Source organism: Oryx dammah, unplaced genomic scaffold (assembly GCF_014754425.2).
Source record: "Oryx dammah isolate SB20612 unplaced genomic scaffold, SCBI_Odam_1.1 HiC_scaffold_8, whole genome shotgun sequence".
In the NCBI taxonomy this organism is placed as follows: domain Eukaryota; kingdom Metazoa; phylum Chordata; class Mammalia; order Artiodactyla; family Bovidae; genus Oryx; species Oryx dammah.
In genome coordinates this window covers 24,175,410-24,198,945 of record NW_024070192.1, presented here as the reverse complement: position 1 = coordinate 24,198,945, position 23,536 = coordinate 24,175,410, and the positions used below count along the sequence as shown (strand labels likewise).

The 23,536-nt window shown below is 35.5% G+C and overlaps 1 protein-coding gene across 1 annotated transcript in view; it reads left to right on the top strand.

The window, feature by feature from the left end:
• The window catches only part of SKAP1 (src kinase associated phosphoprotein 1), a 292,418-nt gene that overhangs the window by 73,713 nt on the left and 195,169 nt on the right, over positions 1-23,536 (top strand). The window contains exons 3-4 of the mRNA XM_040245595.1: positions 3,908-3,933; positions 19,584-19,700. Of these exons, the coding sequence (XP_040101529.1) occupies positions 3,908-3,933; positions 19,584-19,700 (143 nt within the window). The remainder of the gene's footprint in view (positions 1-3,907; positions 3,934-19,583; positions 19,701-23,536) is intronic.

The following is a 23,536-nucleotide window of genomic DNA, read 5'->3' as shown; positions in this document are numbered from 1 at the left end:
AATAATAGATAAATAAATAATAATAATAATATAATAATAATAATAATTTTAAGACTTTATTCTGTAGCATAGATTAAATGTTATAAAATATTATTCTTCCATTTTAATTTTGGAGGCACAAGTAAAGATGGATTTATTTTGACTGAATGTGAAAATCATCATCATCAATATGGTTGCAGCATTCTTTCTCTGCTCATTCTGTACTCATCTTTTTTCCAGTTCCAAATATCATTTGCATGGACCTGATGATGTCAAGTATGGATATTGTAGAGGAGTGATAGCTTCCCTTTCATATTGAAGCTGAAGCTTCAAAGAGAAGATTAAAGAAGTGTTTGCTATCTGTCTGCTCAGCCCTGATATGAAATTCTCAGAGGCATTTAGGATAAACAACTATGTGTGTGTGTTTGCATGCTTTTTCTTCTATATATTTCCGTTGTGGTCTTTGTATTTTGGTTTAAAATTTCTAGTTTCAGACTTGTTGGAGTCTCTGGCTAAAGGATAATTGTTTTTAAAGTGAAGGATAAGAATTAGAAGATGTTGGCAGGATTTGACTAAATGCCTCCTAAGGAGAGTAGAATTCTCTAGTGCGGAATCATCTTTCCAGAGAATGTAATGAACACCATCCATAAGATATATTTAACAAGATAAGATTAAGACTTTTAAGTGAGTCAGCAAAGAATAATCCATGGTGCCCTCCAGTGAGAAATGAGATTGTTCACCTTTTGGCCTTGCCTTTTAGAAGTATCCTCTCTGAGCTCTGGGATAGAGGGTGTGTGTGTGTGTGTGTGTGTGTACTTCCTTTAGGGTTGTTACATAATAAATAGTTAAAATAAGAAGAAAGGTAAAAGAGGTAGTTTACCAGGGTAGTTTTATATCCCTTGAGAAAGAAGCGAACTAATATTCCACTTCATGTCATTTTTCTACATCAAGTTCTATATATAATTTTTATTGACTGAAATATTTAATTACAGTGTAAAGCAGATTATTGGATTAAATTCAATTTAGTTCTTTCTCCATAAACAGCCTTCTTAAAATATAACTACTATTGGGAGAAGCAATACTTGGTATATGTGAACATATAACATCTCCTTAACTAACAAGCGAAACCAGGACACTTCATAGTACGTAGAGAAAGGAACTGAAAATGTGTGTGAGTTGGGATGGAGATTGTGGAGAGCACGGGTGGGGGGAACAGGTAAGAGACTGAGATCATTAGTAACGTTTTATCTGTTTTGACAATTTACCATGAATTGGCCCTTTAACTGCCACTGGGTCATGGCTAAGTTTTTTTCTTGATCAGTAAGTGAAAACATTTGTCAGCCAAGTTTTTGCTGTTGCTGTCACTAACGTTTTGGAAAGAGGAGTGCACACATACAATTTGCACATGTTCATATCCTAATTTCTATTTATATTGAACTAGATAGAGGTCGGGTAATGGTTGGAATGGGGAGAGGGCAAGGCAACACCTTGAGAAAAGATGGAAAAATAGGACTAGAAGATAGAAAATTGTTCACCCTCTTGATAATTTGCTTGGTAAGCTGTGTTTTACAGACAGGAGATTTATGGAGAACTTTTCACATTGGCCAAGTTCATTGGGAAATGGCAGTGTCTGCTTGGTGGAAATTGACCCATTATACTAATATAAACAAATTATTTAAGTTGCAGCTAGTTTCCATTTACATATGCCCTTATGTCAATGTGGATGCCCTTTTCCCCAGATGCTGCACCTTTATATTTCCCACCCTCCCCCTTCTCATCTCCTCTCCGCCTTTCCACTGAAGATGTCAAAGCAGTTCTGAACTTTACTTGCCCTCTAACCCAAGCATCTTAACATTCCTTCACCTGATTGCCAGTCCAGAACTGTTCTGAGAAAGAAAAGGAACAAGAAAAGTCAGTTGCAAGGTTCTCTTCACGTTCTCCTTTCAACTCTGTTTATTTCCCACAAATTCATCTCTGGGTTATACTCCAGAGATATATACTCCCTGCATATATCTCCTTCCTCTCCATTTTCTGAATTTTTATAAAGAAATAACCTAGATGCTCATTGGGCTGGTGTTCCTCCCCAAAGTAGCCACACTTTATTTCAGTCATGAACTCAGTTGGTAAAGAATCCACCTGCAATGCAGGAGACCCGGGTTTGATTCCTGGGTTGAGAAGATCCGCTGGAGAAGAGAGAAGCTACCCACTCCAGTTTTCTTGGGCTTCCTTTATGGCTCAACTGATAAAGAATCCGCCTGCAATGCCGGAGACCTGGGTTGGGAAGATTCCCCTGGAGAAGAGAAAAGCTACCCACTCCAGTAGTCTGGCCTAGAGAATTCCATGGACTATATAGTCCATGGGGTTGCAAAGAGTCAGACATGACTGAGTGACTTTCACTTTCATGTACTAGAAGACACACCATTATCATCAATGTATTACCCTTTTCCTCATCTTTTTTGGAATATTTTTAAGAATTGGATTAAAACTGTGAACTCTCTCCTTTAGAAAAAAAATGCTGTTATACTCATATATGCCCCTGGGAAGTCAAGATAAGGATAGAAAAATATGCTTTCCACTTAGAGGGATAGAGATTACTATGTTTATAGCAAGAATTAATATGTGGTGACCGTAAGCAAGATTGGGATATATTGAAGAGCCGGTGGGAGGTGAGGAAATAGAGACTATAGCCAACACTTTTGAAAATTTCACTGTAATGTGAAAGGAAAGAGGGCAGCAGATGGAGGGATATGAAGGGGGTGAGGGAAGGTTTGCTTTATTTTTATATGAGCATAAATGCTGATGGAAAGGGCCATGTTGAGAGGAAGAGGTTGAATTTATACAAGAGAAAATCAATGTAGAATAATGTAAGTATCCTGTGAAGGCAGGAGGAAATGGAGTCCAAAGTACAATAGGCTTTTGTGGGTAGCCACTATATATAACATTGCTTCTGTGGGGAGGCGGGGGAAGCAATTTAGATTTCAAATAAGTGACTTGCAAATGATCCTTTCTGCTATTGCCATTTCATTATTTGTAAGACTTCAAGGGTTATGGGGTTTGCCAGTCATTTCCCAAAATAAAAGAGGAGATGGAATGATAGACTGAATTGCAAGAGCCCCAGTCTTGGCTCGGACACTAAAATATTAGATGACCTTGAGTCAGTTGTTCATGCATCACCTGTAAAATTAAGAATTTAGGCCTAGAAGGCATCTGGGGATGTGTTGGGGGTGGTGTTTTAGTTGTCATAACAACTGGGGGTGCCACTGGTTTTTGGTGCCCAGAACCAATGATGCTGATTGTCCTGTAACACACAAGATAGGTTATCAAAACAAGGAATTGTCCTGCTCAAAGCCTGCAGATCTCCTTAGGAGAAACCTGGACCATGGTTAGGTAATATTTTAGGACCTTTCTAGCTCTAAAGTCAAACTTATCTAAGGAGATACAGTGAGTTAAATGTCCCGTTCAAGCCTTTAAGAATCTTTCAAATCTTAAGGACTGCTGCTGCTGCTAAATCGCTTCAGTTGTGTCCGACTCTGTGAGACCCCATAGACGGCAGCCCATGAGGCTCCCTCGTCCCTGGGATTCTCCAGGCAAGAACATGGGAGTGGGTTGCCATTTCCTTCTCCAGTGCATGAAAGTGAAAAGTGAAAGTGAAGTCACTCAGTCGAGTCCAACTCTTAGCGACCCCATGGACTGTGGCCCACCAGGTTTCTCCGTCCATGGGATTTTCCAGGCAAGAGTGCTGGAGTGGGGTGCCATTGCCTTCTCTGAATCTCAAGGACAACCCTTCGGTTTTTCTTAGAGTGGATTGTGGCTTTGGCTAATTATTGACTATTTAGGAAGCTTTTTGGAAGGAGTGCCATTGCTATCATATGCCATGATTGAGAAATACAAGTTTGACTTATCTCCATTCTTTTTCCTTTTATTTCAGATACTTTTGGAATTTTCAGCCCCAAGGTGAGTCCTCTCCAACCATTTATGGTTCATACTAAAAATGTGTAGATGGTATTGTTACTTCTATATCTTCTAAGTAAGCTTCTCCATAGGGTGGCATTAGCCTTTTCTGAGGAAAGTTGGTGGAGTGTTTAATTAACCTTCACCCTGCTGGGCTCCCTTGCGCTGCTTTTTAGCAATAAGAAACCCTGATGCTTCTGCCTTTTGAATGAATTTGTGCTAGACTATTTTATAGGACCAAAGCTTTAATATGCTTTTATTCCTTGAGCTTTGTTAGATGCCAACAGGATCCACCGGCATTCAAATAAAATGGTGGCTGAGTCCATAATAAAAGCCTTGGGAGAGCTCCAACTCAACTAATCCTTCATTGCTCCAGAAATAAATTCCAGCATGTTACCTCCTCAATCACAGTGCTCTTCCACACAGCCTGCCTGTCTGGCAGCAGAAAAATGTCAGAAATGGAGTAGTGTTGAAATTCCCATTAGAACGGTGTTATCACATTTTAATATGAGCCTGGCTGCAGCCTCAGTGCTTCTAATTGCTTTCAAACCATTGTTTTCCTGCTTTTGCTTGATGAACCCAGCATCTGGCATGATTCTAAAAAGTACAACAGACAGCTGTGTGCAAAATTGAAAAAAAGAGACAGGATTAAAACACATTTTTAAAAGGTTCAAAATTGAAAATTTTTCTGATTTCAGTTCAAGGGGGTGCCTTTAAAATATATGCATTCTTTAGTTTTAGTACCCTGGTTGAGAATGTCAGAAACATCATTCTGAATATTAACTATCTCAACTTGTTATAAATGGGAGATTTTTATTTTCTCAGAAAAATCACATTTTAAACTAAATCATATTTTAAACTAAAATATCTTTATGAACTATTTTGCTGTATAAACTTTTTTAACCAATTGCAAGGTTTTCCTTTTTTTTTTTCTTAACATTATCAATGTATCCATCTCAGTGAACAGTAGTACCTTAAAAAATTCAAACTGTAATGATACTAGTTTTATTAAAATTTTAATTTTCTTAGCTCATACTTTGAAGTCTATAAAGGTTTTCTTTAAAAGCAAACTTTAAAAATATTATATTTTTAAAGTTTTTAAACTTTTGTAAATTATAACCATAGCATTTGTAACATTTTAAATAATGTGATATGGTGTTACTGTATATCTCACTGTCCTAAAGCATTTATGGCTGAAAACATAGGTTGAGAATGGAGAATTATATGTACTAATGCAGCAGTTTGTTTTGCAAAATGTGAAATATGCTATTCAAGAAATGGCCCTATAGTTCAGGGTTTAACAGATGCTAACCAAAATCCACAGGGGGCAGAATATGAATGTAAACTGGCAGAAACTAATGGAACTGTGAAGACAGAATTAATTACCTAAAGGAGAAATAAAGAATTAGTGTCAGAGATGTGGTACGGTAATGTGTTGAGAAGAGAAAATAATTTTAGAGCTTAACACAGGGGACTGTGTGGGGCTCAAAGAACAAAGCACACATCTCACCAGATTCTTGTGATTACAGTCATCTTCCAGCACAGGCAACTTCTACACAGTCTTTCTCTTTTAGAAAGAAGGCCGAGGTAGAGCAGTCAAGGAGACAACTGAGAAGAGTTTATTTAGAGCAGAAGACTCTTTACTTCTGGACAGTGATTGGAGATATGTAGCAAATTGCATATTCTTTGCTCATTTGGAAGTAATGTAAGGAAAAATAAAATAGAAAAACCCATGTACATGTGGCTTGCCCCTAGCTTTGTTCCTCCCACTAAGACAGTTTTGAGGGGCAGAAGAGGAAAGAAAGGGTATCTTTTGCCTTGTCCTTTTGGTCAGATCTTAGCAGATTGTTTGCTTCTAGAATGTAGGTTGGCTGGGAGCAGTAACAGGTCTATTTAAGATACTATGGGGCAATTTGGGATTATGAAAAGAATAAGAATATGTAAGAAGTAGAACAGATGGCAGAAGTATTTTAAGAGCCCTGGAAGAGTAGGTAGTATTGGGAAGGGAGTGAAGAAGGACAGAAATAGTGGCCCCAAACATTCCTGGCATTTTTGTCTGTAGCAGGATTTTTGTGCAGGAAGGTGAATGGATGGATTTTATTAACTCTGTGTGTTTCCCTAAACACAAAGGCATATTCTTCAGAATATTTGTACCAAAGTCTGGTACCTAGAGGGAAAATAGTCCTTAGTTATAGAAGAGTTGACATAACGTGCTGAAAAGGTAACCTTTAAAAGAGAGATACTTGGGAGAGTAGACGGCTAGACCTAGAGAAGGATTTCAAGCAAAGCATTTCTTATCCATCATTCCATTCAATGCCAGGTTTAATGCGATGGAAGAGTGATCGAGGAATAGTATCAGGAGAGTATTGTCCCTGTTCTGGAGAAGAAACAGGGTGTGATAGAAAGAGCATGGACGTTGAGGCCTAATAATCCTGGGTTCAAGTCTCACTATACCATTTAGCTAAAGGTTATGTGAACTTAGCAAGTTGCTTCATTTTTCTGAATCCTGGCTTCCTTATCTATAAAACAAAGATGTGTCAGACACTGTGCAAAGTCTTTTACATGCATTATCTTATCTAACCCTCAGAACAGCCCTATGTAATAAGTACTGTTAATATACCCATCTGATAGATGTGGCTACTGAGGCAGAGAGTGGTTAAGAGAATTGCTCAAGGCCAATCTCCTCAAGAAATCTAACTTAATCAGTATGAGTTTGTAACATGTATTCTTTTTAGAAAATATAAAAGCCATATTGTGATATAATTCACATAACAAAAAATTAACCCTTTAAAAGTATGCATAAGTGGTTTTTTAGTCATTGAGTTGCACAACCATCACCATTGTCTAACTTCAGAACGTGTTCATCACCCTAATAAGAAACTCCATGCTTATTAGTATTCTAGAGCCCAGTATCTTCATTGCTGTATTTTACTGCCTCATTGCAGGTTGTCATGAGGACTAATAGTAATATGTGTAAGTCCTAGCACGGTGGCTGGACATAGTATAATTTCTGTTCATGGTGTTATGATAATTCTTTCCTTCCATTTTCACCTAAATTTTCATATTGTCCACTGTTTAACTTCCTGAATGATGTTCATTTAAAAATAATGAAATAGGAAGAAAAATAATCCCAATAATTTATTACTTTAATATAGAAGGAACATAAATGAAAGACCTCTTTTAATGGGCTTAAACAAAATTGTAAGACATGGGAAAGACTTTATTTTTTAATAAGATTGAGATTCCTTTGATAATTCAAGCCCTGTTTACTTTGAAAACTTCTTCTCTACTTAAATTCACTTAAAATTACACAAAAAGTACATTGGAATCTTTGCTATGGAACTTTTACCATTTCAGCAATCAGATATTTAAAACGTGATATTGCTCAAATTACTGCAACAATATTAGCTTTACCTTTTTAGATATCCATAGTGCTTGATGGTATTGATCCTAGTGACAGTTAGAAAAAGTTTCAGTTACAAGGCATAGTGTTTATAATTTAAATTTATTGCTATAAAGCTGCATGAGTATTAGAAAAATTGCCCACCATGGACTCAGAGTCTAAAACAAATGATACAATATTTAAATAAAAATTTAGGAAAGACCATGGGAATATCATAAATATATGTAACAAAGTGGTATTTTTTTCTGTCCAGTGGTCGCTTACATTATACTTGCAATAATGGTAAATATGGACAGGTGAAATTTCTTGCCAGCTTGAAAATTCTTTGAGTATCTGCATAGGTGATGTGGAGGGTTTATGAGGAAATTACTTAATATATTTCAATATGAAAACTTTCTACTATGAGAATCTTAAAAATCTTATTTTGAAGTGGCAGGCCTAAACCCTCATCAAAGTGAATTGATGCCAAAAAATACAGTTTAGCAAAAGCAAATAATACAAAATGAATAAAGAAAATGTTATTATAAAACCACATTAACTATAGATTAAAAGATATTTAAAAGCCATATCAACTAATGTGTGAACCTTATTTACATCCTGAATCAAACTATAAAATCTATGAGAGAATTAGAAATTTGGACACTGACTGGATTTTTTATGTTGAGAATCTACTGCTAATTTTTAGGTGTGACAATGACATTATGTTTATATTTGTATGCTGTGATATTTGAAGATAAAGTAATAGATTCTGATGTATTATTGAAAATAATATGGGAGAGGAAGAAATAAATGGGGTGGGGTATAGATGAAATAAAATGGATCATAAATTATGTTGAAGCTGGACAGTGTGTACAAAGGGGGTTATTACACTTTTTCCTACTTTTGTACATTTTTAAAATTCACCATAATGCAACAATAAAAGAAAAAAATCTAGTTTGAAATTAATAAAAAAATGTAATGATATTTTGTTTCTAGTATATTAAAGCATAAGATACTTATGTATCTTGGACACAAAATACATAAAATAATGAGGGTATTTTTTTAAGTTTTTGTTTCAAGTTTAATGTTTTGTTAAGGAACGAGCATGAGCTTTGAAGTTAGATCTGAACTCGAATCCCAGTTCCTTTACTGACAAGCATTGTGAGCTATAGCAAATGACATCACTTTCTCATTTACAAAATCTTGCTGATAATATCTGTGTGTGTGCGCGTGCTGTCACTTCAGTCGTGTCTGATGCTGTCCAACCCTGTGGACTGCAGCCCGCCAGGCTCCTCTGTCCATGGGATTCTCCAGGCAAGAATACTGGAGTGGGTTGCCATGCCCTCTTCCAAGGGATCTTCCCGACCCAGGGATCGAACCTGCGTCCCTTGCGTCTCCTGCATTGGTAGGCACGTTCTTTACCACTAGCGCCACCTGGGAAGCCCTAATAATATCTTCTTCACACTTATTATGAGTTGTAATGAATTTTAATAAGATGATGAACTCATGAGGAGTGCTTGCCACTTGGTAGGCGCTTACTGAAGTGGTAGCAAGTATTATGTTTATGTTTCAAAGTAGGGCTATGCAAGTAAATCCACGTATGGAACTTAGGTAATATATATTCACATATCTTTCCATAATATTCATCCATTCCAGCTGAACCCTGGTATAAGGCCATTTAACTCACCATATATATATATATATATAAAATATATATATATAAAATATATATATATAATATATATATATATAAAATATATACATATATTTGTGAGATTTTGTGTTTAAAGGCTGTGTGTGCAGACTTTTTATTGGTAGGCACTTCATAGGTTAGATTTATGAGCTTATTGCTCCGTAATGTCTGAGACATGTTGAATCGAAGCATGGATGTCACTTTCCTTCTCTTCTCTTACTATCACATACTTGGAGCATGTAGTTATGACAACTACAAGAAGCAAGTCATTAAAGCAGCAAAGAAACACCATCTTAGCACTAAAAAAAGGAGAGAAAGGTTTCCCTTTGAAGTTGAAGAGAAGTGTTTTTGACTTAATGGAGTGTACAGTGATTTTACAAGTTTTATTTATGAAAATACTCTTTGCATTCATGCCAGAAGGTTTTAGCACAGTCATAAGTAGGATTTACACAAAGAAACATAGCCTAAATTTATGATGTGTTTGCAAATGTAAGAAAAAGTCTGAATTTACAATATTTGTAATTTATTGTTAAGTGTCTTTCTATCACTATTCCTGGAATGCTAATATTTTATAAACACAAGTGTTGGTTATGAACCTAGAATATCCTAACCTATACTACTTTTTAAAAAGAAATCTTCCAGAATGTTTTCCATGTCTTTTGGGAATTTAATAGGGGGAAATGTACACGGGATGAATGCTCCTGCCTTTGGCTTTAGCCCAAACTTTTAGCATCAACAATCTTGACAGCTGCTTTTGTGACTTGACTTCCTTTGGACCTTTCTCCCCTCTCCCTATTTGCTACATGTTATACAAATTAATCTGTAGAAAGTGGACATATACACACACATTGTTTTTGAATTTAATTACTGACTTTGATACCTTTTCAAATATTTTACTTCCTATACATCTACTGGTTGGGTTTTTCTAGAGTGGCATAATGCAATAATGCATTTTTAAATTAATGCACTATTTTGCAGCTTCTATCAAAGGTTAGTTGTTTTTTTTTTAACAAAAAGACTCACTTTTTTCCTTTCTAACCTTAAAATTTTATAAGGCTTTGATGTCCTTTGTAAAGTCCCATCTTAGTATATGTGATCTTGAGACACAAGAAAAAGAACTGACTTTCATGCAGGCAAAAGAACTCATTTGAATCAGATGCTGCTGCCTTCTGTATTCCCTGTACAATATATTATACACACAAATGTTCTTTTATAGCATTGTTTGGAATAGCAAGGACTCCAAACAGCCTAAATGCTCAGCAATAGGGGACTAGTTAAATAAAGTATGTTATATGCATTTAATGGAGTGCTACATAGAGATTAAAGGAATATATATGTGTATCATGGAGAGCTCTCCAAGGCATATTGTTAAATGAAGAGGGCAGTTTGGACAGTGTACTCTGTGTGTATGTGCACACACATGCATGTAAGTTTGCTTGCTTTTATTTGTATATAGTATATTTTTGGAAGGATACACATGAATCTATTAACCATGGTACCCCTGCTGAGATGGGTACCAGTGTGAGTACAGAGAAAATCTTTGTTATTTATATCTTTTGGTGCGATTTGAATTTTCACCATGTGCATTAATTATTTTTTGGCTAAAAATTAGTTAAAAGTGAAGTAAGTCTATTTCTGCTAATATGAAGCAACCTCCAAGATAAATGATTAGGAGGAAAAGCAGGATACAAGATAAGACAAATGTTACCTTTGTTGTTTTTTTTAAACAAAAAGACTTACTACTCTCACAGACACTTGTTATATTTAGACAGAAAATTCATAGAATTCCCACAAAACATATTGCTTCTAGAGAGAAGAACCATGAGAAGGGAAGAAAGATGAGCTTTCATTACAAGCCTTCTTGTAATGTTTGAAATTTTTGCTCTGGGCATACTTAACTTTTTTATTTAATAAAGCTCACTGTAGTTAACAATACTGTATTGTGTATTTGAAGGTTGCTAAGAGAGTAGATTTCAAAAGTCCTCATCATAAGAACAAAATTGTAGCTATGCGAGGTGATGGATGTTGACTAAACTTACAGTCTTGGCGGAGAAGTCTTACCTGTTAATATATTTTCAATTCATTAAAAGTTTATGGAAAATCCCCCCCAAATTTCTTAATGTATACACATATTAAATCACTATGATATACATCTAAAACTAATACAATATTGTATGTCAATGATATATCAACAAAGCTTGGGAGAAAAAGAAGCACACCAAAAATCTCGATTTAATACAGTAGCTCTTTTTCAATAGAATCATGATTTGGTAGTTTATATCCATTCATGTTTTTTCCTTGTTTATTTTTACATATGAATTTATAGGTGAGATCCTGTTGATGATATAAAATAGCAGTATTCTCTGTTGTTTCATGTTTGGAAACCAGTATTACATAAGTGTGGCAAGTTAACCTACCACTTAAAAGTGTACTTTAAAATCAGTAATAAAATAGGATCATGTCAATTACCCATGGTAATTGATAAAGAATACCTTTTTACCCTATCTTAGTCTTTCTTTCTTGCATGTGTGATAATTAAAAGCTCATAGAACTTCTGATTCTTGTCATTATGTAGATGGCAAAGAAAGTGATAAGTTAATGACTGCTTTAATTTTATTTGATTAGCCTGGAAACTTGTTGAGGAAAAAAACTTATAAACTATTTTTTCTTAGATAGAATTATCCCTGGATCAATACAGAAAATCAGGTAAAGAGTACAGTTCCTGAACACAGAATTTTGGTATAAATATTAATTTACTTCATGAATTTTGTCTCTAATGAATTTTCATGGTTTGGACCCAAAGTGTTGAGAGAAATCTCCGGTTAATTTGAATACAACATTTTTGGGGTTTCTGCTTAAAATTCTTTGTGAATAAGCCCTTGGACTTGAAAGCCAGTGAGTTTGTTTGATATCTGGAGACAGAATAAGGTGATGGTTAAGCCCAATTCTATATATAGCATTTCACTGTGCTTCTCAGCAACACATACTTCTCTTGGAAACTTGTTTAATAGTTATTGTTTACCAGGCTAAATCCTATTAAAACAGAAAAGGAACTGTTAAGTTATGTACAATGGGAGTTACATGATATATAAAATAAAGATTCCAGTCAGTACTAATATTTGAGAAGCAGAGTGGAAGAACCAATCTCTGAACTTGTCTATCCCTGTCACCTGACATGCACTTAACACACACTTGCCAGTTTAGAAAGTTCTTGATCACAGTTCATCTCTAAAAAGCATTTTCCTAAACTTAAAAAGTGATACCACTTTTCTTAAGATTAGGGCACTTTCCTTTTTAGTGGTACCCCAATAAAGATGGAAAAATAGAATTTAAATATAAGGAGATACTTTTCCATGTGAAACTTCTGTTCCAAAAAAGACCAAACATTGAACAGAATTGTTGATGGTAAGAGGCTTTGGTTGTTAATGCTGCTGTTATACACGTTATTTTCATATATGAACAGGAGTTCCTATTAGGCAGAGGGGCAAAAGGAGGCTGAATTTTGTCACTTTTTGCCATTCCAGCTTTAGTGGTATTGGAGGTCTATGTTACTCACAAAGAAAACTCACTTTTTCTTCCGTATGTTAAAAGACATTTCACGTATTCAGGCCTGCTTATCTTACCCATAGTACATTCTTTATTATACGTTATTTTATTTTTACTTCTTTGTCTTTTGTGAAATTTTCTTATATTGGCCTGTAGACAGTGTAGTCCCATTCTTCTTCAGCAGAAAATATTGAAATCCAAGTGGGCTTATAGTTTCTCTCAAGAAGTAATATAAGCTGATTGGGATATGATAGATCCTAGGATGATGCATCAGGACAGGGACTAGGTGCTGAGGTCTGCTCAGTTTATTATTTGAGAGAAAGGAAAAGAAGGAAAGAGAGCAAGATAAATCAAGTAGTAATAAAATTGCTGCATTCAGAGTTAACGGCATATTTTTGAGGCGTTTTCCTACTATGAGACTTAAGTATGGTGGTGTCAGAAAGGAAATGTATTCTATAGCTAGGCCAGGTCAAAGCTGTATTTGGGTGTGGAACATGTTGCCTCACTTTTTCTGAAGCAGCATCAAAATATCCAGGATCAAACAAAATCACAGACGTCACTAGAAAAAAATTCAACATATTGATCTGACTAAACCCAAAATGTTGTATTTTTTTGTAAGCATGAGCTTCATGCTAAAAAGTGGTATTTCTAAAAAAATCACTGCAACAATACTATAATAGGTGCATTTGAACCTATAAATTGGACCACCTCTTTCTTGACCAAATAATTGACCACATTTGACTTTGTTAGTTTCATGCATAATATGACTACTAGTATTCCCACTACTTATAATAAATTATACTTTTGATTTTATAGATTTACCTTACTGAAGTTAAAAAATATACTGATTAATGGCACATGCTATAAATTCAAGTCATTCAGTATGCTTTGCCTTTGAGTAATAATTGTAATTTACAAAGCATGCATATTTGGAGACTGTACAGCTCAGTGAATTAGAACAAGATCTTAATAATCAGACAAGGTGGGGTCAGAGCCACTTATGAGTCACCTGTATGACTTTGGGTAAATTGTTTAATCTCTAGATCTCAATTTCTTTATCTGTAACTTTGGGTTAATAGTATATCACAGGATTATTTTGTAGATTAAATGAGATAGTACCTAAAGGGTCTTGACCCAAAGCCTGTAACCAGTAAGAGTTCAGTTAGCTATTATATTTTTATTGTTACTAGAGCTGCTTTCTCCTATAAGTCAAAACATGTTGAAAATTCAGTTGAATAGCTTCATAGTAAGACTTAAATGCCTAGAATACAGTGGAAAACAGAACAATGAACCAATAATTTCCGTTATGAGTGCCTGGCTGCCAAATAATAAATGCATTCATTTTGTAGTATATTTACTACATACTACCAAATACCTAGATTTACATGTTTTGAATTCTGTCAAAATCTCATTCCTATTGAAAACATTCAGACTTAGCAGGTCCCACTTTAGTAGCAGTTGAACAATAACAGTGGTGGGTGGAATGTGTTAGTGTAAAGCCGGAATGATTGCTGACAGGCTGTAATTTGCTTTATGAAGTGTGCGTTGTCACATATACAATTATCTGGTCCATATTTTGCTGTCAGTCTTCTAGTTTGTTAATGTCCAGGAGTTATGTCTTTATGTGAAACCTAAGAAGGGTTAAAAATCTCAGCATTTGCTGTGTGAGGCAAGGGAAGGAAGGAAAGAGCAGAGGGTTCACACAGTGGCTACCTTTTTTTTTCTTTTTTGAAGAAAAAGGATGATGCTACACACTGCAGCTCACCCTACTGGTCAAAACGAAAAACTGCATCATGAAGGATTTTTTTTTTTTTTTAAAGGAAGGAGAAAAAAAGAAACTTTTCCATTGGCTCCCCTGGGCATTTTCCTGTCCAACTCACCCCTGACAGATGTAGTTCATTCTGGAAGTATTATTAAACCATGCTGCCCTTTTGGTTGTTGGAGTGATTCTGCTATAAGCATCCAACCCATTTGATTCCATTTCTTATCATTTAAACCATGCTCTCTTTACAAATGAGATCCCTAAAGGTTCTTAAGAAGTCTGTGATTCTTTGCATGATTTATACAATTAGTATAAACAATATTCCAAGCTAAAAAACTTAGTCATAGTCTCAATTTATTTCTTGCACATTCAAGATCTAGTTGGAGAAACTTTTTAAAAGAATGATAAATGAAAACTTTCTTTACCTGGGCCATCATTTGTTCTGTAGACTTAATGACATTCAGTACTATTATACTCACTTCCAGGGCCTTGGGGGAAAAAAGAATATTTATACATTGAGTTATGGCTAGATGTAGGAGGCCAAAAGAAAAAAAAAAGATGGGCAGGAAGTCAGGCTGTATAGAACAGAGAAGAATTTGAGACCTTCACTATACATGGATTAATCACAAGAACTAACCATGCAAATCGAAATGGATATTTAGAAATAGGTGAAGCCTCTAAGATGTTCTGTGGGAAACACCATACATTTTCTAACGCATGAGTATGTGCAAAATGGTGTTACAAATGTTCTCCAGAATATGTTTACATGTGAATAATATTTCACATATATGAACACGTATGTACTCAATATATTTCTTTAGTTGGTATTATATTTAATAATTTAGGTGAATGGTTATGAATAAGGAATAATAAACTGAAGTTTTACTAATCTTACCTTAGTTCAGCTTTGGGAACTGCATTACTAGGAAATTGGTCCATGAAAATCTGGCAATATTAACGCTATCAAGCATGAAAACTAACTGGATTGGATCAGAGACTCCTTTATTTATGACATTTTATTCAAGATTTATTAATTTAAAGAAGGACCTGTGTGTCTCACAGGTTCTTAAGTATTAAATAGATCAGAAGTTGTATATTCCCTTTCAGTGTCAACAATGAAAGCAAAAACAATGCAGACAACTTTACATTAATTTCATTTTCGTTATATTATTCAAAGATACTTGGTGAAGTAATAGCGAACCCTAGAAAATTTTTAACCATACCATATAGTTGGTTGCAGATGTGCATAAAGTTTTTATAATATAGCTCATAATTAATTAGGAGAAAAGTAAAAGTTAATGACTTCATAGTAACATGAAAAAAAACACATTGAGCCTTTGCATATTGAATAAACAAACATATTTATATGTTGTATTTATTATTCTTATGTTTTTATGTTTACGTTTTATGCTTTTTTAATTTTTTCTGTCTTTTTAAATTTTTCTCTCATTGCTTGGTAAAATCATCATTATGGTTTGTTTTTATCTGCAAACAGTACCTGCAAGTTCAGAATCAGATGGATTTGCTGTGAGTCAAAATAGTTACAAGGGGAGCATCATCATGGCTCATTTTCCCCCCTGTTTTATTTGGAATTGAATTAGGAAATGAAAGTTTTTAGCAGTTTAATTCACTTCTCCATAAAGTTTATGGAGCAGCAACAGCTGGTTGAATTCATGGCAGAAAAAGCCAACTTCAAGTGGCCAAGCTATTGTTTCAGAATTAAGGGAGAAAACTCATTAGCTGTTAATGAAAACACAGGGAATAAAAACAAATAGCACAGAAACCCTAGCAAATAATTACCTTACACCTGACACAAAGCTGCTTTATCTTCCTGCTCCAACCCTCAGAAATTCCCAACTTATCACTCTATGGAGCATGAATGAAATTGAGTTTGACTCGAAGGAAAGAACAATAGAGAAGTCATCCTCCTTACAGGCCCCTCAGCACCATACTCAGTGGAAACCTGCCACTGAATATACTAAGGGGTGTTTCTGGTACCCAATTCTTATGACACTTAAGATTGGAGGAGCAAATTACCAGCTAATAGCAGGTGAACCCTTAATATAGTTCCCCCAGATCTTGTTTAGAAATACAGAAGGAAGGGACTGAAGGTAGTGGATGTGATTAATGGAGATATATTGTGTGTTAGAATATATATATCTGGATAGATATATATTGATTCTGAGTGAGTTGCAATGGGAAAGAGTGTCTCTAGTGGCTAGGGGTCTTGCTTGTGAGAAAGCCACTCAAAGCAGGTGGAGTTCTAAGCCCTAATTGTAGAGCTCCTGAGTGGAAATGTCTGTCAGTGTAGTTTGTGATCATTTATGTCTGATCCCACTGGACTGTGGTTGTGGCCACTTGTAACTGCAATTGTAAGAGCTGTAGATAAGTCCAGAGATTACTTGCGATTATGTTTTAAGAAAAAATTATGTTCTAAACTTCAACAAATACAAAATGACCACAGTAATTGTTAGTTCTATAAAATTTTTCACCCCTGCATCTTGAATAATTATAATCATTTTAATTACATGGGAGTGTTTATTTCTATGTCACTGGCTTTTTTTCTGTGTGTGTCCAGGGGAACTGGGCCACTTGATATGACACTGAAAACACTTAGAGCTACATTTCCCTCATCAGGAACTAATTACACTTGGATGTAAAACGTATTTTTAAATGTTTCCCCCACTGCAATCATTTTTAGTACTGACCTAGGCTCTATTTTTCCTGCATTGAGTTGCATACCTTTGTTGTTTTATACTTTACAGAGTCATGGTCTTTTATTTAGCACAGAGGTAGCTGTTAAAAACTCACCGTGAGGAACTGTTTAGACACCCTAGGAATCACATAGAAGTGACTTTTCCATCTGAAGTTCATCATGCACGCACGCACGCTAAGTCACTTCAGTCATGTCCAGCTCAACTGTAGCCAGCCAGGCTTCTCTGTCCACGGGATTCTCCAGGCATGCCAAATCCAGCCAGGTACTGTGGATAATACTTTAAAAATGGAAGCTCTAAATATAACTGGATTGGATCCTGTGACAAGGAAAGGACACTAGTGGGAAAACTGGTGGAATCTGAATAAGGTCTGTGGTTTAGTTAATAGCAGTGTACCAATGCTAATTTCTTGATTTTGACAAGTATACACTAGTTATGTAAAAAGTTGACATTGGGGAAACTGCTTGAACAGTATGTAGGAACTCCTTGTACTATCTTTGCAATACTTAGAATAAATCCACAACTATTCCAAACCTTAAAAGCTCATTTAAAATAACAAAGCAAAGCAAAGCCCCTCCTGATTTGCTTTCTAAGAAAAAGCCTACACTGCTAGAATATGTAAGAGTAGATTTGTCAGATTTCTGGAGCAAGCAGAAAACTTTGAGTCTGGAGTGACAGTTGATAAATAATGCCCATTATGTCCTACAAATGTTAAATTTTGCTTGGCAACCCATATGACTACTTTTTAACTGGATCTTTGTTTGACTCAAAATTTTTAAATTCCTTTAACCTCACAGCTCACTTTCAGGTTGCCTGCCAGGCTGTACATTTAGATTGCCTTGATCATATCATTTCAGTGGATTTGCAGTGATGTAAACTTTGAGAATTTTAGCCCTCAGTTCAGTATTTGAGAATTTTTCTGCTTATAATAGAAATTTCTCAGTAGTACTTTAGCAGAACTATAAGCTTTGTATCTTGATCAAGTAACCTAGTAAAACACAGCATTTCTTCCCACTCTAGCCAGTGACTGTTGTGTGAAGGGTTTGTTTGTTTTAATTTTCCTTTTATTCTCCACAACAAACTTCACAGTTTATCTTTAAAGTCCTGTATCTGCAGGGGTTCAACTCCGTTATGGGTGTCTACCTATCACTGAGCGTCTGCAGAGGAATCTAGATATGATCATCTAATTTACGGAAAGAGAAGGCCACAGCTTTCCACTTTTAATCATTTTATATCCTCCCTATCCTTCTAGTTTAATTGTAGGAAATAAACCTTTAAAGTGAGGCAATACAGATTCTATGTAGGTTGTTCGGTTTCACTGCTCCCTAGTTGAAATCCAGGGCCAAAACTCTGCAGTGTTTGCTGAGATTAGCATTGGTGATTTCCTTTGGAAATTAGTATTTGAGATAATATTAAATTCAGTTGAAAATCCTCTTTTCATGTTTGTGAAATGAACTGAGCAGCTGTTGGTATCCTTTTATCAGCAGACTGTACCTCTGTTTGGGGGATTTTGAGGAAAGCCATATGCAGTGCAGAGCCTTTTCTTCTGGTTTCTGAATGAGCTAACATCTTCTTTCTAAACCTTTTAAAGTGTTGTAATAGCATGGGCCACTTCTACAAAATGTAATCCACTAGTGTGTCAAAAACGCCCAAAAGAGATTAGCATTATTTTAATTGCCTTATTCAGAATTGTATATACATTATCTTTCATCAAAGCAATTTTGCAGAACAAATATTACCTTCTTAGGGTTTTTAGAATTCCTAAGAGGTTGGTTGCATAGGCTGTAAACCAGAATTATAAAGAGAACTTCCTTAAAATTGTAAAACAAGTAGTGATTTAAATTGGAATAGTCCAGATTCTCTCCAAATTTTACTTCTCTTATTTTTTAGCAAAGGAAAGAATCTTGACCTTGCTGCTGCTGCTAAGTCGCTTCAGTCATGTCCGACTCTGTGCGACCCCATAGACGGCAGCCCACCTGGCTCCCCCACTTCTCCGCTTGACCTTGCTACACTGTATTATGTATAGAAGTTTAACTCTTTGTGTAATTTATTCTATTTCATTTGGAAATAGAGGCATTCAGGGTAAAGGTTGTAATTAATGGGATATTTTTATAACTATGTTTTCATTTTAAGTGTGATGGGGAAATTTCTTTCTGGTGGCAAAAGGTCTCCTCACTTTAGCAGTTTCTCAGTTCTAGTTAGTTGAATGGAAAATTTCCCATCCAGGTAGGTTGGTTCTATAAATTATCTTACATTAATGGGTATATATATTTGGTAAATACCGAAGGAATCTGGGCTTCCCTGGTAGCTCAGATGGAAAAGAATCTACCTGCAATGCAGGAGACCCAGGTTCAGTCCCTGGGTTGGGAAAATCCCCTGGAGAAGGGAATGGCAACCCACTCCAGTATTCTTGCCTGGGGAATTCCATGGACAGACCATGGAGTTGCAAAGAGTCAGACACGACTGAGTGACTAACTGGCCTTGGAAGGAATCTACAAAGACATTTATTAAGATGACAGAAGTATGACCTTTTTTCCTTTCTTTTTTGTCCCTCAGGGGGAGACCAACCTGAAAATTACCTTGGACAGGACAGCTCCGATGATAATCACAGTGGAACTCATGGCCCTTCTTTTACATCAGATGCACCTTTTTTGCCAGATTATCAGGATGAGGGTGAGTGTCATCTTTCTGTCTTTAGGATGACCATACTTTTATACTTTTTGTCCTGGGGTCTTTGCCTTTGGTCATTTTCAATCCAGCAGCCTTCAGAAGGTTCTTTGTATTGGTAATCACTCGTTTGCAAAGAACAACTATTTGTTTCATTGTGGTGCTATCCTCTGAGATAATTCAATAGTTCTCAAGTTAATGTACTTAGGGAAACACTAATTCCATATTGGAGCAGGAAGACATCATTATTGATCTTTCTATAAGAACTGTAGCTGAAAAGCTAAGAGACCTTTTTAAGATTGCAGGGCCCAGTTTAACCTTCTTTCATATTTTTTAGCTTCAGTGAAGTTCATGAGAATTCGAGCTTTTGTTTAATGATTATTGAATTATTGATTTATTGAGGATTATTTGAGACTCTTGAGCTTATCATAGTATAATAGGATATCATTTTTACCCATACTCACATCCCTCTGACCATATTGGTGTTGTCTAAGGGGAAGGGAAAATCACAAGAACCCTAATGCAGATCTTCCTGGAACATCCATTTTATTTGAAGATTTGGGAATGGGAAGAGTTAAATAATTCAACCCTTATAAACATTATATTAGAAACACACTGGTATATAATATAGTGGCATGTATATGAATTTTTAAGATACATGAATATAAAAATTTTGGCATGGTGGCTGCCAGTTTCTGGCTCAGGCTCAGATATCCCAGGGGTGGGGAAGTTCACTGTGCCTCTTCTGGCATTTGGCCACTTGAACAGAAGGTTTGATCATCATTGATGCACATGGTTATCTTATCAAAGTCTCTCTTGTGCCTTTGCAGTGTGTGTGTGCTGGGGGGATGTTGAAATGCTACTAAACTGAATATTAAATTGGAAGCTTATTATTCACTTAGGGATTGGAGTAAAGTTGGTAAATTATTCTTTATTTTTCTTTATTAGTTTGTGATCTTAGTATTTATTTTTCTTCCAAATTTCCTTCCGACTTTGGCATTTTCCAAGTGTTCATAATCCCTGCATTCCCTTCTCCTTTTAATTTGTCATTAATTCTTATTTCATTTAGCCATTTTGGTGATTTTGTATTTTCTTATTTTCGTTGAATTGATAACCACTAAACAGAACTATAGATTCAGTCACACAAAAGCAGTTTATTTTGTTTGAGCTTTGTATCCTAGCTCAGTTAGTAATACCTCAGCTTTTATACTAAAAACATCATTTGGATTGAAAGCTTAATAATTACATTGGTAGCTGATTAATAATTATACAAAATTAACAGTGCAAAACAAAAAATTTGTTTTGTTTGTTTTTGATCAATCTAATGCTTGACAGAATTAGAACAATAGTGCCTCATTAATCCATAGGTCACTTACTTAGTATTTCCAGCTTTCCCAAACACAACTGAGAACACAATAAGTAAGCCAGAAAGACCTCTAAGTGGAAATAGTATATTTAAAATGTTTTCATTAAAAATAGTTGAAATTAAAGAAAGTGATTAGTGTTGAGAGAGGTAAACCTATTACCTGGAAAATCCCAAAGCACATTAAAGTTGAAAGAATTCCCAAAGTGTCACTGTTAATAGTAGAGGTAAGAGCAGACTTGTTTATTTGTAGGATGATAAGATATGTTTCTGCAAAGTACTGAATCTAGCAAAGTGCCTAGTGCCTGATGGATAATGGACACAATAAATGTTTGTTTCCTTCCCCTGAAAAATAAAGATATGTACATTTCTTGTGAAATTAAAGAGACGCTTATAAAGATGTTAAAATTTTAAGTAAACTTTATATCCTATTTTACTAGATTACACCATTATAGAGAACAGTAACATTTGACATGTTATTTATTCATTATTTTAACAAATACTTATTTAGAGATTATAAGGCAATGCTGTGCAAAGCTATAAGGCAGTAAAAGGTCAAACACGGTCCTTGCCCTCATGGAGCTGACTATCTCATTGGGAAAACACACTATTAATATGTTGACAAATGGACAGTGTCTTCATTTGCTGATGAGATAGCTACAGTGACCCATTAGCAACAAAAGATTTTAAAAAAAATTTTATTTATAGTAACATTATTTTAAACACTTGGAATTTTTATCTTTATTAGAAAATTGAAAGATCAGTCCTAAAATTTTTCAGCTTGGTTGCTTTCCAGCTCTAGCCAGATCAGTATCCTAAACGTACAACTATGCAAGGACACAGTCTGACCCATTTGGCCATTACTTCAGTGATGAGAAGCAATAACCATGGTGCGTGTCGTGTTTGGGTCATGCTTTTGTGAAAACTACAAAGAGATCTAGAAGAATATAGAAACCTGACCAGGTGCACAGCATAAAATGAAAGCCAAGGTTACATGCTAAACCATGCATAAAAATGAGAGCATGTTGCTACCTAATCACAATTCCTTCTCCTCTTCCTTTGTAAATTGCCCTCAGTCGGAGAATGTCAGGCTATAGCCTATGGAGAGACACCTACAAACAAGAGTGTAACCCCATAATCAGGAATGAAAACTTGCTAACAAGTAATAAAATTTAGATTTATAGACTTAGGAAGACACAGTTTCCACTATATTGAAGGAAAATTTTTTTAGTATGAAGCATTCAATACAGTAACTATACAAAAGCCAGCCAACTATGAAGCTCAAAATCTGATTGCTCTCATTGTCCAAAATATACAATGGATATATAATTACGAAGAACCCCCGTGTATATATGGGACTTCCCAGGTGGCTCAGGGGTAAAGAATCTGCCTGCAAAGGCAGGAGATGCTGGTTCAGTCCCTGCATGGGGAAGATCTTTTGCAGAAGGAAATGGCAACCCATTCCAGTATTCTTGCCTGGGAAATTTCATTGACAGAGGAACCTGGCAGGCTGCAGTCCATGGGGTTGCAAGAACCAGAAATGACTTAGTGACTAAACAACACATATATAAATTTTTTTAAGATGGGTTAGAGAGAGAGTTCTATAAAAGGTTATAGTGACTCCTTCTGGAAGAAAAATTTTAAAAATAAAATGATTTTAAGTGAAGAAACCAGAAATCTGTAATAATGTATTAATATTATATATCATGTATTATTACCTTCTAATTAAGGAAAAGGTAATAAATGGTATTGGTTAGATATATCTGGGAAGAAATGAGGAAGAATGTTTTTCGAACTTATTTTTACATCTGGATGTTAAAGGTTATAAAGCATTCTTGTTCTCCAGCAAAATGAAAAATAGAATTGGAAAAGTAAAAACCTGTAACCATCATTGGAGAAGAGTAAAAATGATTAAGTGAAGAGCCTTTATAGGCCAATTTATATGCTACTTGATTTAAAAGAAATTGTAGACTTGCTAATGTACCAGTAGTGGCCATTTTCAACTCCATGCCTTTTCTGAAAGATATATTAAAAAACAGAATATTTTTAAAATAAAGAGAATCAGTTTTATGGCTTCATTTTTAACACTTCTTAAAAACATTTTTTAATGTTTTGTAATGATAACTGGAGGATTTGTTGTTCAGTCAGTCAGTCGTGTCCAGCGCTCTGCGACACCATGGACTGCAAAACGCCAGGCTTTCCTGTCCTTCACTGTCTCCCCGGGTTTGCTCAAACTCATGTCCATTGAGTTGGTGTTGCCATCCAACCATCTCATCCTCTCTTGCTCACTTCTCCTCCTGCCCTCCATCTTTCCCAGCATCAGGGTCTTTCGCATCAGGTGGCCAAAGTATTGGAGCCTGAGCTTCAGCGTCAGTCCTTCCAATGAATATTCAGGGTTGATTTCCTTTAGAATTGACTAGTTTGATCTCCTTGCTGTCCAAGGGACTCTCAAGAGTCTTCACCAGTACCATAATTTGAA